The 16,463-nt window shown below is 48.5% G+C and overlaps 1 protein-coding gene across 3 annotated transcripts in view; it reads left to right on the forward strand.

Annotated features, from left to right (window-relative positions):
• Pgant6 (Polypeptide N-Acetylgalactosaminyltransferase 6) overlaps positions 1-14,735 on the forward strand; it is a 199,381-nt gene extending 184,646 nt beyond the window's left edge. For all 3 annotated transcript variants that reach the window (XM_089567029.1, XM_089567030.1, XM_089567031.1), the window contains 2 exons: positions 5,051-5,305; positions 11,388-14,735. In XM_089567029.1, the coding sequence (XP_089423155.1) occupies positions 5,051-5,305; positions 11,388-11,540 (408 nt within the window). In that variant the 3' untranslated portion in view covers positions 11,541-14,735. The remainder of the gene's footprint in view (positions 1-5,050; positions 5,306-11,387) is intronic.
• Positions 14,736-16,463: the final 1,728 nt, after the last annotated feature.

A 16,463-nucleotide genomic window follows, 5' to 3' on the forward strand; every position in this document is an offset into this window, starting at 1 on the left:
TGTGCTTGCTGGAGCAGCAAGTAAGGCCAGTTGAGGCGCTGTTGTTGTGGTTGCAGCGTTTGTCGTCTCTACAGAGCGCCTACGTGCCACTTTCATTTTCCTCTCGTTGTGCAGAGCGCCCCTTCGTTACAGTGTGTCCGACTGAGTGCACATGCGTGGCAGGTTATTAGGAGTAGCTGGTCGCTGCGTTTCGCTTTGAACACGACTCCTCCTATTCGCTCTCTCTTGCGTGTTGGTTGCGGAGAGCTGCGCCGTCATAACGCTTGCTGCTTCCGGCGGCCCACGGAGCATCAGGCTTTCCCACAGTGGCGTTCTCTTGTTAGGTAGCGGCTTCCCCTTTTTTGTATTATTTTTTTTAACGACAAGTTGCTTCCGCGTGCAAGAACAAAAGGAACGACATTGCGCCACGGGCCCAGTCGAAAATTACGAAAAGAAAATTTGTCACAACAAGTTTTCTGTAATGTTTTTTACCAGAAGCATGTAAGAACAGAAATTTTTGTAGTAACAACAGAATGTTGCGTAGTTACTTCAGAAAAGTACTACACAACTACAGGCTACGGAAAAGTACTGGAAAAAATCTACAGTACTACAAAAACTTGCTACAAAGCAACAGAAAAATCTGTCGTTACGACAAAACTAGAATTTTTGACGTGGTCGTGGCGATCTCTGAATCCATGAAAGGGGAGTACTTAGTCCGGTTGGATCTCTACTGCCATCACGTTGTGCACCCGGCCAAATTTTTAACCGGAAAGAGGGTGGCATCGATGAATGCACCTTGCAAAAGGTTGCTTTCGGCGAAACCGCTAGCACATTCATGCTGCAATTTGACGCGTGAGATGGCGTTTGGAGGCTTTTTTTTTTTTTTTTCACGTGATATTCGAGTGGAGTACTTGCCTGCTTGGATAAAATTTAGAAATCCGAATCGTCCGCATCTACGAAGAGCCAAAACAAGCGGCATGTATACGCAGCAATGGTTCTGGTCAATATGTCCTCCTCCTCTGGGTAAACTACCACTCCTTTCATGGCGGACAAGTCGTTTACCCAGAGTAAGCGCAAATGCGCCACCAGAACCATTGCTGCGTATTTCGCTTGTTTCAGGTCTTCGTAGTGGCAGACGAGGAATATTTCTGATAACTTTGATCTAAACACGCAAGTACTCCACTCAAACATCATATGAACAAAAAAGAACCACGAAATACCATCTCACGCGTCAAATTACAGCATGAATATGCCAGCGGTGTAGCCGAAAAGAACCTTTTACAAGGTGCGTTTAGCGATGCAACACCCGAGCCAGTTAAAGATTTGGTCGGGTCTACCATGCTTTTTTTTAAAGCCTGAAATGCTTTTAGCTCCCGTTGTCGGCAGTGTGGTGACGTCACGCCAAGACCGAGAGCCAACATCCGGGCACTGAATCCCACTCATCCGGGCTCTGAAACGAGAACATCCGGGCGCCGTACGAGATTTAACGAGTTTCAACGAGACTCTCTAAGCCCTCCTACGGGACCGGCATACAAGCGCCGGTTGCTCTCCAAACGAGTCACAAAAAATAACTGCTGCAAGTGTCTTCTCAATGTTCATCAAGATATCACTCGAGCTGTGCATTTGATAATGCACGGAATTATAATTTCCGATTTCTAATAACGCGTGCGAAAAGCACATAAATGCCACGATACACTTCGTTGTCATACGTGATATCTTAGGGGCTTCGCGCATCGAAGCAAAGCCGCGCAGGCGCACAGGGGCCCGGGGGAGGAGCTTCGTGTCGTCTGCTACCGCGATGGCGCGCACCTCACTTGCACCTCGCTTGAGGTGCGCGCAGCGCTGTAGCAGACGACACGAAGCTCCTGCCCCGGGCCCCTGTGCGCCTGCGCGGTTTTGCTTCGATGCGCGAACGCGCCGGATCCGCTGGCGCTCCGCGGAGCGCGGCCACGCGGAGCTGTGTTCGCACTTAGAGTGGACCACCCTGTACATTCTTGTCAGGCCTGCGTCTCGTCGTGCCCGCGTACGCTTCTGCGTCGTCCTGGATTTCAATGCCGCCACCGTCACAGCTGCTTAAGCCTAGCAATGGAGCCTGTGTTAGGCCCGTAAACATTTCATGCTTACTCTACTCTCGGTTACGGGAGAGGCGCAATTTTTTTGTCTTGCTCTTTTCTTTTTATGCGTCTCTTTGTGCGAGGAACTGTCAGCCGTGCACACGAGGTAGGGGTGTCTTCACACTTCGGCAAGACCGTAGCAGCTCTCGAGGCCGTGCAGTGCCAGAGCCTAGGTGGCTCGAAACTGAAAGTGTTTAACGTCGAGGAAGATAAGGCGTCACTCCGGAACCCTAATAAATAGTGCATGCGTAAATTTCACCTCCGTTTAATGACACACCTCACTTCCCGGCGGGCAGTAATATCGCTAAAAAGTCACTTGGAACTGTCCGAATACTCTTTTCTTCTGCGATGCCTGCAGCGTATGCAGCGGAGGTAACAAGCTGGAAATTGACGTAGAGCTAAACTCAAGTGAGATTTGAACTCGTCTCAGCTCGTATCTGGCGAAAAGGGGGCGAACACTCTGCAGGTATGTGAATATGTTCGAATTCAGAGTTAAAAAGCGGCACCGCTGTTGCTAGGCTTTGAATCGAAATTTCGCTTCATGTTTAGATTTCTGCAACTTTAGGGCACCTATTTCAAAGCTCTTTCCGAAGGAAGTCGACATTCTCCTTTGTGCGTCTGGCTCGGTGTGGCGCAAAACGGAAATAAAGACCGGGGGAAAGCGAATCTACAACGCCGAGTGAAAAGGAAGAGCTTCGGAGATCAAGTAAGAACTGCGCTAAAAATGATGCCGTAGAAAAGCAAAGATTCCGGTGAAGGTTGGCGGCGCTTTCTCTTGGGTGGCGAGAGATCCCTCGTCGCGATAGCGCCGTGCGCCGCCCGACATTTGCTGCGCGCTCCCGCAGGGCCTGTTTTCCGCGGCTTTCATTTCATGAGGGACTCGACTTTCTTTTCGTCCTATTCTCTGCTCGCTCGCCTTATCTCTGACATTGTTGTCTCTTCTGCGTCATGTAGCGCATAGTTTCGTTTTCGCTTGATTTTGTTCTTCTCCCTTAACAGCGCTAAAAAAATGCAGTCATTGTCTTGTTTTGCGGTGAGTTCACTCTGTGTGAGATACCGAGGAAAATAATAACAGCGTGAGAGTGCCCTCGGGGCTGCTGTGTTCTGCATCATCTTCAAAGGAAGTTGAGATACGAAATTTCGCGTTGCAGACGGTTCTCACAAACGCAGCTCACCTTGATGCTGCCAAAACAAGTAGCCAAGTTCCACCGAATTGCGAGGTTCGTCGAATTGTTTTGTGGTCGTTATTTTCGCGGCCTATACGAACAGAGCTCCGACTTCATACTAAAAGCCCGAGGCGTCAGCGCAAGATCCGATGTGCCTGTCCTCATGAAGAAAAAAATAAGAATAAAATAAAAGAATGTACGTAATCTGCGCATTTCGAGTTCAAAAACGCCGGCATGTCCCCATTCTTGCCACCGGTCTTCGCATATATATTCATTATTTTTCAGCAGTTCACGTTGTTGTTCACCGCTGGCGCCCGGGCCACCGCCAGCGCTATCCAACGCCCCAGCAGAGGAAGCGTCTGTGCGGAAGTCCTGTTCCGGCGATCTGAGTCCTCCACGTCCCCTCCGTGTCACATGTCCACCCCCCTCCGTTCGACGAAATGAGCACAATACGGGGAAGGCCCGCAGGGGTGCGCGGAGACGACAAAAATTGGAAGGCGCGCTCTGCTCGTCGCCGGCGGCACTTGGAATTGAATTCCCCGAGGCTGTTCGTAGCGCGCTCGCTGCTTCTGCTTGCTCAGTCTATCACGTCCAATTTACGAGACGCTCTCCGTTTACCTTTCTTCCTCTTCCTCAGCTCCTCATGCGATTTATGTTTTCCCGTCTTGCGCACCATTTTATCGCCTAAGTTTGTTTTCGCTTTCTCTCGGCGTGAATTTTGGTCCGGTCCGTTTTCATCTTGACATTCCTTCTTTTCCGTTTATATCTCAGAGGGTGGAAGCGGGGGAACAAATTCTCGTCCCTCGGTGGGGACAGCACAGGGGGCAAGCTGTCAGGGAAGGGCGCTCGCCTGAAGTGTGTCGAGGCAGTGAGTGAACCTGAACAGTTGCTTTAAATCGAGCTCCTCCTGGGGGGATGTGTCGCTCTGTTGGCTGCTGCCAGGCACAACGGCGGCAGGAAAAGCGGTGTCAGAAAAGCGGTGGCAGGAAAGCGGTGTGTTGCTCAGTAAAAGCGGCCATGCCGCGCTGCATGGGAAATCCTAACCAGTGCCAACATTCATCTTAGCGAAATGAGCGATGGCGCAATTGGAGGCAACATCATACCGTCTTATTCTTGCCAATGCATTCAAGCTGCCGTGTTTTATGACTGAAAGCGTGAATTCAAAATTTCCTACCTTCTGAAACGAAACGTGCTTCCTGTCGCGTAAGACCGGAGGACCTTGCAGTCCCTAAGGGCGCCTTTGTTCTCCCAGTTCCGGCTGACAGTGCAACAGGCCGGTAGGAAAACGTTCTGTAGTCTTGAGGACGGTTCATCTTCTGAAAATGAAGTAACCGTAAGAAGAGCAAATCAATACATTCCACAATCCCTGCCTCATGAATAAAATGTACCCTGTACAAGTGTAACTGCCAGTTCTGCATGCAACAAAATAGCAGCCCTGTACCACATGGTACGGGCATGTCAGAAGAGTCCAGACGCAGCTATAACACAAAAACACTACGCTTGAGAAATGGGAGGGTGTGTTGTCCAGTTCGGACCGAGACTGTCAGCAACAGCTGGCGTGAAGGACCCGGACAGCCGCAGCGTCCGATGGAGAACTGGACTAGGGATTTCAACCGCATTCTTAAGAATATTGTTCAATAACTTTCTGTTCATTCATTCATTCATTCATTCATTCATTCATTCGTTCGTTCGTTCGTTCATTCATTCATTCATTCGTTCGTTCGTTCGTTCGTTCGTTCGTTCGTTCGTTCGTTCATTCTAAAATTTGAATTCCCCATCTCCTCCACGCAGATCCGGCACGAGAAGAGCTCGCTGTGCATCGACACGCAGTTCAAGGGACAGAACGAACGCTTCTCGCTCGAGAAGTGCATCAGCGCCAACCGGGGCCAGTCGGGAGAGCAGCAGTTCGTGCTCACGTGGCACAAGGACGTGCGGCCACAGAAGCGCACCGTCTGCTTCGACGTGTCCAGCTCGGAGCCGCGTGCCCCAGTGGTGCTCTGGAGTTGCCACGGCATGCACGGGAACCAGCTGTTCAAGTACGACACGGTGCGTAACCGGTGACGGGAGCGTGCTCCGATGAGGGACACGCTAAACTGTGGGCTGTGCTCCGCTGGGTCGCCGCCAAGTCGATGAAGCAGGACGACCACCATTAGTATACTTTCGGTTAACTTTCGGGAAATGTATTTATATGAACCTTGTGCCAGGAAAGAAGCCCTGGGCTGCATTTCCAGAGAAGGTGGTAAACTATAGGTTGACCTATCCTTGCACTTTAGTTATTGATACCCGGGTCTGGCTTAGTGGAATGTGCTAATTTTCTGGCGTATTTTTTATTTGCAATGGAGGCGAAATTCTAGAGGCCCATGTACTGTGCGATGTCAGTGCACGTTAAAGAACTCCAGGTGGTCGAAATTTCCGGTGACCTTCACTACGGCGTCCCTCATAGCCTGAGTCGCTTTGGGACGTTAAACCCCAATAAATCAAAAACGAAACGTATCACAGTACCCATAATTTTTTTTCAGTACTCTTTGGAGCTACCAAGGCACCTGTTGCTAGCTAAAGGTAACATTGTGCGAGGGAACAATTTCGTCGTTTTATTTAATTAAATTAACACTTAAGGGGAATCTAGGTCCAGCTAGAATAAGAGATTACTGTGCCAAGATTTGAAATATGAGAATAGGGTTGGGATAAATGATAAAATCGCGTAAAAACGTATACAGGCAGCAACGTCCCTCTAGAATTCTGGTAATTCCACCAGGTCTGATGAATTCGCGCAACACTATTTCGACGGAAACTGCCAGAATAGGGAAGCTGCGCGACGAGTGCTGGTGAGACTCGAGTACGCGAAGCGTCGCGTGCCGCCCACTTCAACTGTGTGAAGCCGTCGTGCGCAACAGCTTCAAAAGTGCAACTCAAGGCCAAGCTCTCGAGTCACTCGAGCCCTGTTTTAACGGTGAGGATTCCATTAGCGTGAAGGGGGCTTCACGGAGACACTAAGCATCGCGGGAGACACTATAGTGGCGCCTTCTGTTGATGAATGTTTCAACAGGGTCCCATCAGGTAGGCGGCGGGAAAAGCAGTTTTGTAATCGTTCGCTCCCTCTGATTCGCCGTGAGGCTCGCTGTTTTCTTTGGTTTGCCGGTGGCATACACGTCACAAAAGTGACGTAACAGTGCCCGCGAATTGGGGGGAGAAATCTGGAGCCTCATTTCCGATTTTGTCACCAACGCAGCGAACTTTTCACGGGGAAAGATAAAAAAAAACGCTGCTTGTGTTTCTGAAAGATAATCTATCAGTTCTGTCCCATCCATGCGTCCCTTTAGTGTATATTCAAAACGTACTTTAGGGCATCTCTGAGCGGAGTGTTGCTGGTTTTCTAGTTCTAGACATTGGTACCAAATTCAGCGCATCACAATGCTGAACGATCAGTTCCTCTAATGCGCAGCTGGTATTAGAGTGAGCCGTAGAGTGTTTTACTCAGGCCTTCGACCCTAAGCACTATCCTTTCTTATTTACTGTCTGTCCCGTGGAGAGCTCTCTCTCGAATTCTTCCGCGCTGCGTAAGTTTGCAGGTTTCTAAACGAGTGGCAGAAGACACCTATGATCCCCAGCGAAAGTTGGAGGAATGCGGTGTGCACTGACCCAATGGCGCGATAACGTTTGTTGTCCTCGGAGTTTCTGCTGTTCATTAAAGGGAAGCTGAATCGTTCTTTGAGAATTCTGCGAGATTCAAGGATTCAAATGTATGAAGCCTGTAGATAAAGCGTGCCACGTTTTTTTTTTTTCTTTTGCGCTAGTAAAATAATGACGTGATCGCCGATGAAAGCTGAGGCTTGTTTTCTAAACGTAGGAAATCTACGAAAAAGCTCGGTGACGATGTCACCGACGGTGAGACTTCGAATTCCCACTGCCTTCGCCCATACCCGCTCGTGTGTCGGAAGCTGCCTAAGAAGTCTTCGAGGGCTCTGCCTGCGATGGCATTGATTTTCTTTTAAGGCGGAAGCCTTTAATGCCTCATCGTTGTAAGCAGGAGTTGTCGACAGAAATGTCACGCTTTTCAATTGGTCGAAATGGTCGTGACGTCACAGCGCGCGAATTTCAAACGGGGCCAATTGTTAGTAACCATGCAAATAAGTGGGAATGAGTTAATTGCTTAATCACCTAATTAGCCTAATTAACCTTTCTAGCCCGGTCACATAAATAAATAAAACCGTATAGGAAACTGGTAGAGCTCGGGAATCGAACCCGTGTCCGTTAGTTGCCCGAGTTTTTCTTTTTAAGGCGGAAGCCTTTAATGCGTCATCGTTGTAAACAGGAGTTGTCGACAGAAATGTCAGGCTTTTCAATTGGTCGAAACGGTCGTGACGTCACAGCGCGCGAATTTCAAACGGGGCCAATTGTACTTTGGCTAGTAACCATGCAGATAAGTGGGAATGAGTTGAGTTAATTGCTTAATTACCTAATTAGCCTCATTAGCCTTTCTAGTCCGGTCACATAAATAAATAAAACCGAGCAGGAAACTGATAGAGCTCGGGAATCGAACCCGGTCTCCGGAGTGCGAGACGAGCATGCCACTCCGCCATGCCAGCTCGATGGTTTGGAATGAACAAAGGCGCGTCTGGTGAATACGGTGTCTTCGTTCACTCCCATCTTCCTCCGTTCTCGTTACGGCGAGGTTCAGGTGTCCACCGAGGTATGTGAGACAGATACATTCCCTTTCCTCAAAAACCAATTTAAGGACGAGCAAGGCATAAAACCGAACGGGCGATGGCGTTCTGTGGACTCCCTGGCAGCGTTGCAAGACGCCGTCGCGTTCCACTCTAGGAGGCGAAGCTTAAAGGGCCACTGACCAGGGTCCGGACATTTTTGAAAAACAAGCCCACTGCATAGATGAGGCATCGAAGATAACCTCTGCAAAATACTAGAGCCATGCGCGCCCCGAAAAGCTGCGAAAATTCAAATCAAAGCCCGTTCGTTCTTTCCTTCCTTCAAAAACGGGCCCGGCCCACTACTCTGCACCCCGCTGACGTCAAGGGGGGCTACTTTCGCTAAAGGCACTCCATTGGTGCATCGTTCTGACTGACGGGAGAAGGTTGGGCGTAGCCTTGGCGTCGCGTCGTCTGCACAACGCTTTCCGCAGCGCCTTCTGTTCTGGCTCATGCCTACAAACCCGCATGAAGGAACAAAAAAAAAAAAAAACTGCGGAGGGAGCGTGCGGCGACAGCCTTGAACCCTAGCCATAAAAAGTAAAAAAACGGTAAAACTGAGGGAGTTGGCTCGCCCCCCCCCCCCCCCCCCCCCCCCCCCCCGCCGTGATCCCGTCACGAGACGCTCTGCGTGCGCGCTCCCTTCTCAGTTTCTTTTCTTCTATGCGAGCCCCCCAAAACAAGGTTTTAATTAGTAGTGCAGCAGAGCCTTTCCCTCGCTCGCCCACTTTACCGCTCCGCACACATACCGCTTATCTTTCGTGCATCTTGCGTACGCCTTGACTCCAATGAATGACATATGCTTTGGAGCGGAGAAAAGACACAAACACGCATGGAGAAAAGCAAACGGGCGGTTGCCGGGTCCGCGCTTCGCCGTGTGTTTCGAACACAACCGACTTCCGCCCCTCCGCTCGTGAAACGGTGGGGAGGCCTAAAAGAAAATGAAAAGGTGGCTCGTTAACTGGGAATGACAAACAGATGTATGAAAGGATGCGCTCGCTAACAAGTCTAGGTGGTCGAGCCGATCGCGCCTCTCGATCGTTCAGTGTGCGGAGAAAATGCAAAAACCAAGAAAAGAATTCTATTGAAGGCGGGGCCATGACGTCGCCCTGTGACGCACTCCACAGACACCACGCCTCCGGCTTACACCGGAGAAGGAAGGGGTGATTTTGCCTTGCCGAGCCTACTCGACGAGGAGCGGGAGAGAAAAATTTCGAGGAGGGAATGGAAGGAGAGGAGGCTCGCTCAAAGTGAGGTAGAGAGTGTCTGCTGGCCGCGGGTGGGCAGGGGGCCTTTAACGTCTTAACCACACATCAGTGACACAAGAAGCAACCCCGCGCTTATGGCTTTCGCCTCACCGCACTTTAGGTCAACAAAGCGCCCCCTGAATTTTTTCTTCCTTCATAGCAAAGGTTTCTGCCTTGAAAATTTACTGCTGTATAGATGTTATCATCATGCCCCCCCCCCCTCTCCTTCGGAGCCAGCCTTGCTGTGCACTGCGGCGAAGCCTGAAAGCCGTCGCGGATTTTTTGGACGATTACTCACCATTTCAAAAGCTAGGGAAAAGAAATCGGCTGGCGGTTCAGCATTGCTAAGCACGAGATAGTGTAAAAGCAGGTTTTGCAAGTGGACACCAGCGTCATGTCCCTGATAGAGTGATTGAGGTGTCCACTGACCCAGGGAGCCAGTTATGCGCCTTACCTGTCTTTAAAATCAACAGAGTCTACAACGTTATTAATGCCAGTGTCATTGAACCCAATGAACGACGACAGCCTATCGCTCAAATTCCGCGCTATCTGCAAAAACGTCAACACAAATGCAAGCAGTGCACATCTTTCTACCGCCACATAGCTCAAAGTGCGATTGAGGTGTCCACTGACCGAGGGAGCCAGTTATGCGCGTTTCCTATCTTTTCGTGCCTTGCGCACAGATGGAAGTTGATGAACATGATGACGTGCAATGCACAGCGCGAGTGTGTGTTGCAGTTTAACACGAGATGTGGTCGGCCGCGGTTATGGCATGGTGCTCTCGCGCAGTGGCCAGCGCAGCTGAATGCTTTCGCTGCCGCGGGTTCGAAACCCAGTGGCGGCAATATTTATTTCTGTAGATATCGGAGAGGCTTTAGACAGACATCGGCTTTTTTGGGATAGCTAATCAAGTAGTGCTATATGCACTAAAAAATATTTCGCATGTTTCCCTGCAAGTTTCATCCACTCGATCACTTAGGATCTCCTAATTCCAAAACCTCTTCGTCTTCTTCATCTGCCCTTTAAAGAAACGACGTCCACAAGTTCATCAGCTTGCGGCACTGCGACTGCTTCCAGTTAGCTTCTAGGAAGAATTTGGTGCGAGGTGTCACTTTCCTCCTGCTCATCACTTGCGGCTGTGGTACTACTTTTGTATTTCCATCTTCATAAAGAGCAGCACATGATACCTTAGCTCGAGACCTTGTAAACTTTTGGCAGCGCTCTGCGCATGGCTCGGGAGTGAATGACGACTCTGCCTAAGCCATTAAGGTAAATTCCAAGCAAGATGTTTGGTCCCAAAATGCTGCTTCTTGATCGGCCAAGAATAGGATCCCCAAAGTGCTACTGAACATTATTTAAACTGGCTGCAGAACACTGAGAGCGAGAGGAAACAAGCCACCAGCGTGATGCTGTCAGTGACCTATGCCTCCGACGTCGTGTGCCCCTTAGTATTATTGACTGTTTTGCTGCTTTATTTTATATTTTTTTACTTGGTGTATTTAATGTTTGACATTGCCCTACTTTAACAAAGAAAGCTAATTTATGCACTCATCGATGGCAGCTCATCCCATTCTTCATTGCGGTGCAGTTAGCAACTCAGTAACGTATATCCACTTTGTTACAAATTGTCACTTGCCCTTCACTGTGACTCACCTCATTTGAGGGGTTTCTAATTTTGCTGCTTTTCTTTTTTCACGCTACGTCGTGCTCTGCACACTATCCACAAGGCCCCACTCTCGGAAGAAACGAACTATTCTCATCATCATTTTCTCCTCTTAATTTTTTTGGGTATAGTCACCCATAACTATGCTGTTGATTAGTGCAATGGAATCGGAGTAGAATATATTTCAACGTACTCAGCCAAATATGATTCAGGAGAAATTTTGTACGGTCGATCGCAAGGTGCCACTTCCTTACCGCAAGATTGAGACTGTTTACATACTCTCTCTTATTGCTCAGTTAGATCGCCACCATAGGAGCGATCGGCAGCTCGAAATTCGGAATGTAAATGAAATGCCTGGTTTTTCCAAGTCGGGCTAGGTTTTTACCGTAAACGTTGTCAGTTTTAGAAGTTGGGACATATGGCAGTACAGAAGTGCGCGCTTCTTCCTGTTTGCGCGTGCAGCGAAGCTTGGGCAGCCGTCGTACCACGAACTGTGCTTTGTTTCACGCATGCAGGGCACCAAGCAACTCAGCCACCCAATCACGGCCACCTGTTTGGACTGTGACGCAGAGCGCCGGGAAATATTCATGAACTCGTGCGACACACAGTCGGTGTCACAACGCTGGATCTTCGAGCACGTCAACGAGACTGCGCTTGCCAACTGGTGATCACTGGTGCGGCGCTGACTGCACATCCCACACATAGGGCTACCTCTGCGATGTGCAACGACTCTCCAAAGCGGATCGCCATGCTGGAACTACACAGTGGGCCGACCGTACCATGCAAGCCCATTGCAGCGCTGGAAGGAAAATCGTGTTTTTTTTTTTAGTATTCCATTGGTCCAGCTCCTTGACAGCGAACTCTGCACCCACTGGAGTGTCTTCAGAAATGCGTGATGTGATTGTGATGTATTTAAGCTGGAGACCGCGCGTAATCGTCGGTGGACGCAAGAAGGAGGTGTTCGACGTAATGGCGTCTCTGAAGAGAAACTTTTGGGCTGAATGTCTTAAAGATGCCACTATCCCGTAGTCACAACATATCTTCAGGTGTGTTGAACTGTCTGCACTGTGTTTTTGTGCTCACTTTGGGACAGCGGAGACAATGCGATCCTCGCACTGCCTTTTCTTTATTTTTCGCTGCTCTTTCCTTGCCTATAAACTGGCCACTATGACACGTTGTGCGTGTTGGACATCATGTGATGTGCTCCAGAGCCACTAGCAGAGGGGGTGAAAAATCTAAGGGATGATTCGTTCCCCTACAAGGTGGCATGACTTTGGCGCCACAACGATGGAACTGAGAGTGTGTGGTGTTTAAGCCTGTTCATGCTTCTGACAAAAGTCACTAGAGATTGCGTCATCTTGCCTTCTGATTTTCTGCAAAGAAAGAACATTCCATTTTTGTTTGCCTACTCCACTAAGCCTCTTAAGACAACTGTGGTGTTTTTGGTAGTGTGCATGCCGCTCAAGAACTCCTTTGTTTGTTTTTTTTGTTTTTTTTGCCAATGGAGACTGCCTGGGACTCAGAGCAATCCTCAATAGACATCATCTCTGTGGCCATTGTCTGGGCGTGCTGTTTAAACTGTGCGCCTCAACATATTTTGGAACTGTTTCAGCAACTAGCGTGTTGCCTTTTTCAGCTCCGTTTTCTTATGAGCAATGTTTGTTGTATTTTCTCAACTTGTTTTCAAACATGTGTTTGTTTTGAATGAAAAGTGTTCTTGCAATAGGCTTGTTCCAGGGCCCTGCATTGAGGCTGCTGGGTACAGCACGGGATGTGTTTGTGATATTAGCGGCTCACGAGAGCAACAAAGAGCGAAAGGTTTGCAGTGAAACAGGTCCATGTCTGTTTGCAGCCACCATAATTGGTAACATCTGAGCCAGGAATCCTTTTCAGAGCCATATATTCAGTGTAAACCCATACATAATTTTGATGTATGATTCAGGCCACAGCTGGCTAGCACTGCTGTTGTGACCACACATAATGTCACTGCAATACTCTTAGGAGGCTGAACTATGCCATTGGTGCTAACTTTGCATTCAGCTTGTATGTTAAAGCTTTCACAGTTGTGCACTGTGTTGCTAGCCGCCACTGAATAGCCAGAAAAGAGATCTGAATCACCATTCTAATATCTCTCTTCAACATGGGGCAGCACCATGGCTGAAAATGCACGAAGTGGTGGTTTGTTTTGAAGCTGCAGCCCGACGTCTCTGTGTCTCTTGAGATACTGTGAAAAGATGGTAGGCAGGCATGGCAACCAGTTACTACTGCCTTTGGCTGTCAAGGGTACTGTTTGCTATGTTTGTCATTTTGGTGGGGAAGATTCATTGTGCCAAGAATACCTGTGCACCTTGTAGTGCTCAGTTGGGTACAGTGTGTTTATGTGCGCATACTTTCTTTGAAAAAAGAAACTAGCTCTCTCAAGAGCACTTGTTTTACTGTAAACATAGCAGTCTCTTGTTCTGACATTCCTACACTTGGCTGAGGTTACGAGCATGCTTTTACTGTTTAAAAGAAAGGCAGAGAGAAAGATGCTACAACAGCATATTTTTCTTTCCAGTTTTTTTTTTTTTTATCATAAAGAAAAACCGCTATTTTGACAACTAACTGGCCCGGTGGCCATACAATGCATTAATGAATTTTCTACTCAAAGCATCTTTGAGCTTCTTGTTTTCTAAAAAAAATGCCTCTTTAAAAATTTGAATTGAACTCGGAATGTCTCATCTTGCTAGATCCTGCATTGTGTGCGCAATGTTGTCTGATGTTGTACAGCCTGTCAACAATGCACGCAGGATTTGTCTCTGATAATGGGATTACTCCAGCATCTTCAAATTTTTATTTTCTTTTGTTTTTCATTTAAGAGGCTGAGTCATTTGGCCATTCAGTTTAGGCAGTTACTTTCAGTGGAAACACAGTGATGCCATCGTCCGAATTCTCAAAAAGGCCACTTAGTTTAAACATAAGCTCACAGCAGCATGCATTGTTTCCGTGTGAATTTACCATTGGGAATTGCCTGTCCTTTGTTCCATTCTGTCTGCATCGTTCACTGTGCAATACTTTGTTCTATCACGATTTTGCCTCTGGCACATTCCTTAGTGCAACCAGGAACAGAATAGAGGAAAATAAATGCCAAGTCGTCATTCCTACATTCATACTGCGGGTGACTGTGATATGTGTTGCATATGCCGCTGATTGTTTACTTTCTTTTTTTGTTCTTACTTTGATCATGCTGAGGGAACCCAAAAGCTCACGTGATTTGTAGGTGCAAATATAGAGTCTAGATACTTTTTTTTTGTAACACAGGCAGTCTTGCACACTGTTTCTCCTCATTTCATCTTTTGTCAAGTTGCATATTTTAAAACTGAACGAATTCCAGCACGCAAAGCCAAGCTTCGCCAGAGCGATAAGGAAGACAAAAAAAAAAAGGGAGAAAATGATTGCCTATTTTTGACATTTGCGGTCTATCGCATTCCAGACATTTCCAATTTGTGCGCCCGGTACGATCAATATAGGTCACTTTTGCAGCGATTTTCTTTTTTTTCGTTTGCTTCTTACTGTTACTGATTTTCCGTTTTCCGGCGCCGTCTCCGCGAGCTGGCGTGCACGTTCATTTCCCTGCTCATAGCAAAGTGCACTTCGCCACGCCGTGTGCAAGTCCACATGGCAAGTGAACGCAAAGAAAAAATGTCGTTCTGAAGTTGTTTGCACGTGCAATGTGGTGTCGATGTCGTGTGCTCTGAAGCTCGATTTCTTTCGTTTATCGTCTTGTCAAGCCGAGGGTGTGCGGAGAAATCTATCTGGGATATAAGCTGGATGGCGAGAAAATGGCGATTATTTTGTTTTTCTTGAATAAAAAAAGAAGCTGATGTTTCCTTGCCTGTTATTGCCAAGCCGACGAGGTAAGTTATCATTACTCCCATTTCTCCCTCGACGCAAAAAAATATTGCCGATAGGACGAGAGGGGCTTTCTTGCCTGCTTTTGCCAAGCCGCTAATGTAGGCTAACGTTTCTTCCCTTTGTCCTCGGCGCCAAAAGTTTGCCTCAGGAGAGTGAAGCGTTTTCTTGCCAGCTGTAGCCAAGTCGTCCATGTAAGTCACCTTTCCCACACTTTGCCTTTCTCCCTCGGTGCCAAAAATTTTTCGATCGGGGCATGAAGCACTTTCTTGCTAGCGAAAACCGCGTGAAGAAACGGGGCACAGGCAAGAAAACGACAAGCACAAAAGCTGTCAGCAGTAGATCGTCGCGCGCCGACTGGTGCAAGTATAGCGCGCCGAACAAACTGTCTGAGTTACACAAAAACAGTCAAGACGGCCCAGTGGCATCTCCATGTGAAAAGTGGCACGCGAAAAAGTTCATAGCCTGTAATAGTGAGATCATCAACGAGATTTGACTGTCGTGCGCAGAGCATCTTATCTCGGTGAAACAGGTCGTCGCGTCAATGTTCACCTAAGAAAACACGCCGTTACAATCGGCAGAGCATCAGGCGGAACCCTTGCTCGACACGTGTCGTACAGCGATCACAGTCCATACATTGGACACTGCAATATGCTGAGGCACAATCATCAGTTCATGCGCGAACCATATGTAGTCAACGTGATGGACAAAGTTTCGACTTGTGTAAGCGCTCACTGCGCTTGTGTATGTCGGTCTGTTGTGTGTGTCCCGCTCTAGAGCGTTCGTTGATTCCGCGTCGTCGTCGGCGGCGTTACCGGCGAAGTTTGCGCACGCAAGCTGCCACGGCAAGAGCGGAGGAACGGACCACGGGAAGGTGGCTGCCACGGGAAGATCCCGGAGGGTGGCCAGCATAACACGCTATCTGCCAGCGGTGGTGGGTGGCGTGGGAAGAGCTGCGCTCAAATTTCGAATTACCGACTACCGTAATCGTCTGTCAGTTTTTTTATGCACTGTTTTCGTTAGCCAACTGATTCGGCTAAATTTCGTTGCGCTTTCTTGCGCATTGCTGCCAAAATCTCGATTGAAGTTATCATTCCCTTTCTCTCGCTTCAAGCCAAAATTATGCCATAAAGACGTAAAGCGCCTTCCTGCTTGTTACTAAGTTGTCGATGCAGGTTATCCTTCTTTCCTTCCCCCTCGGCACAAAAAATGATCTATAGACGTAAGTTGTCCTTCCTTCCCTCTTTCTTTCTCCCTCGGAACCAAACATGTTTCGATAGGCACGTGAAACACTCTCTATTGTTGACGAGTTGCCGATGCAAGTTATCCTTCCTTCTTTATTCCTTGCTTCCTCGGCACCAAAAATTTGCCAACAGGGAAGGGAAGCGTTTCCTTGCTGCCTGTTATTTCTAAGTTGTCGATGCAAGTTATCCTTCCTTTTTTATTCCTTTCTACCTTGTGGGGACGCACTCGTCCTCTGTGGTTCGCTTTCCCGCATTGCACCCCCTACTGTGGTTAGGTTCCCCGCAACGCACTCCCCTTAGCTGTGTTACTTTAACTAACAGGGGAGGGCACTCGTGTCGCAGCTACACGAGCGCCACGGATGGCGTTTTGCTGCGCGCGCGCGGGGGGAGGGTCTGCTCTCTTCTGCTCGGCATCAGGGAAGCGCGTGGACATTCACGCGCAAGGCTCCGCTCTTC

This window comes from Amblyomma mixtum, chromosome 1 (assembly GCF_055824585.1).
Source record: "Amblyomma mixtum isolate Tamu chromosome 1, ASM5582458v1, whole genome shotgun sequence".
In the NCBI taxonomy this organism is placed as follows: Eukaryota; Metazoa; Arthropoda; class Arachnida; order Ixodida; family Ixodidae; genus Amblyomma; species Amblyomma mixtum.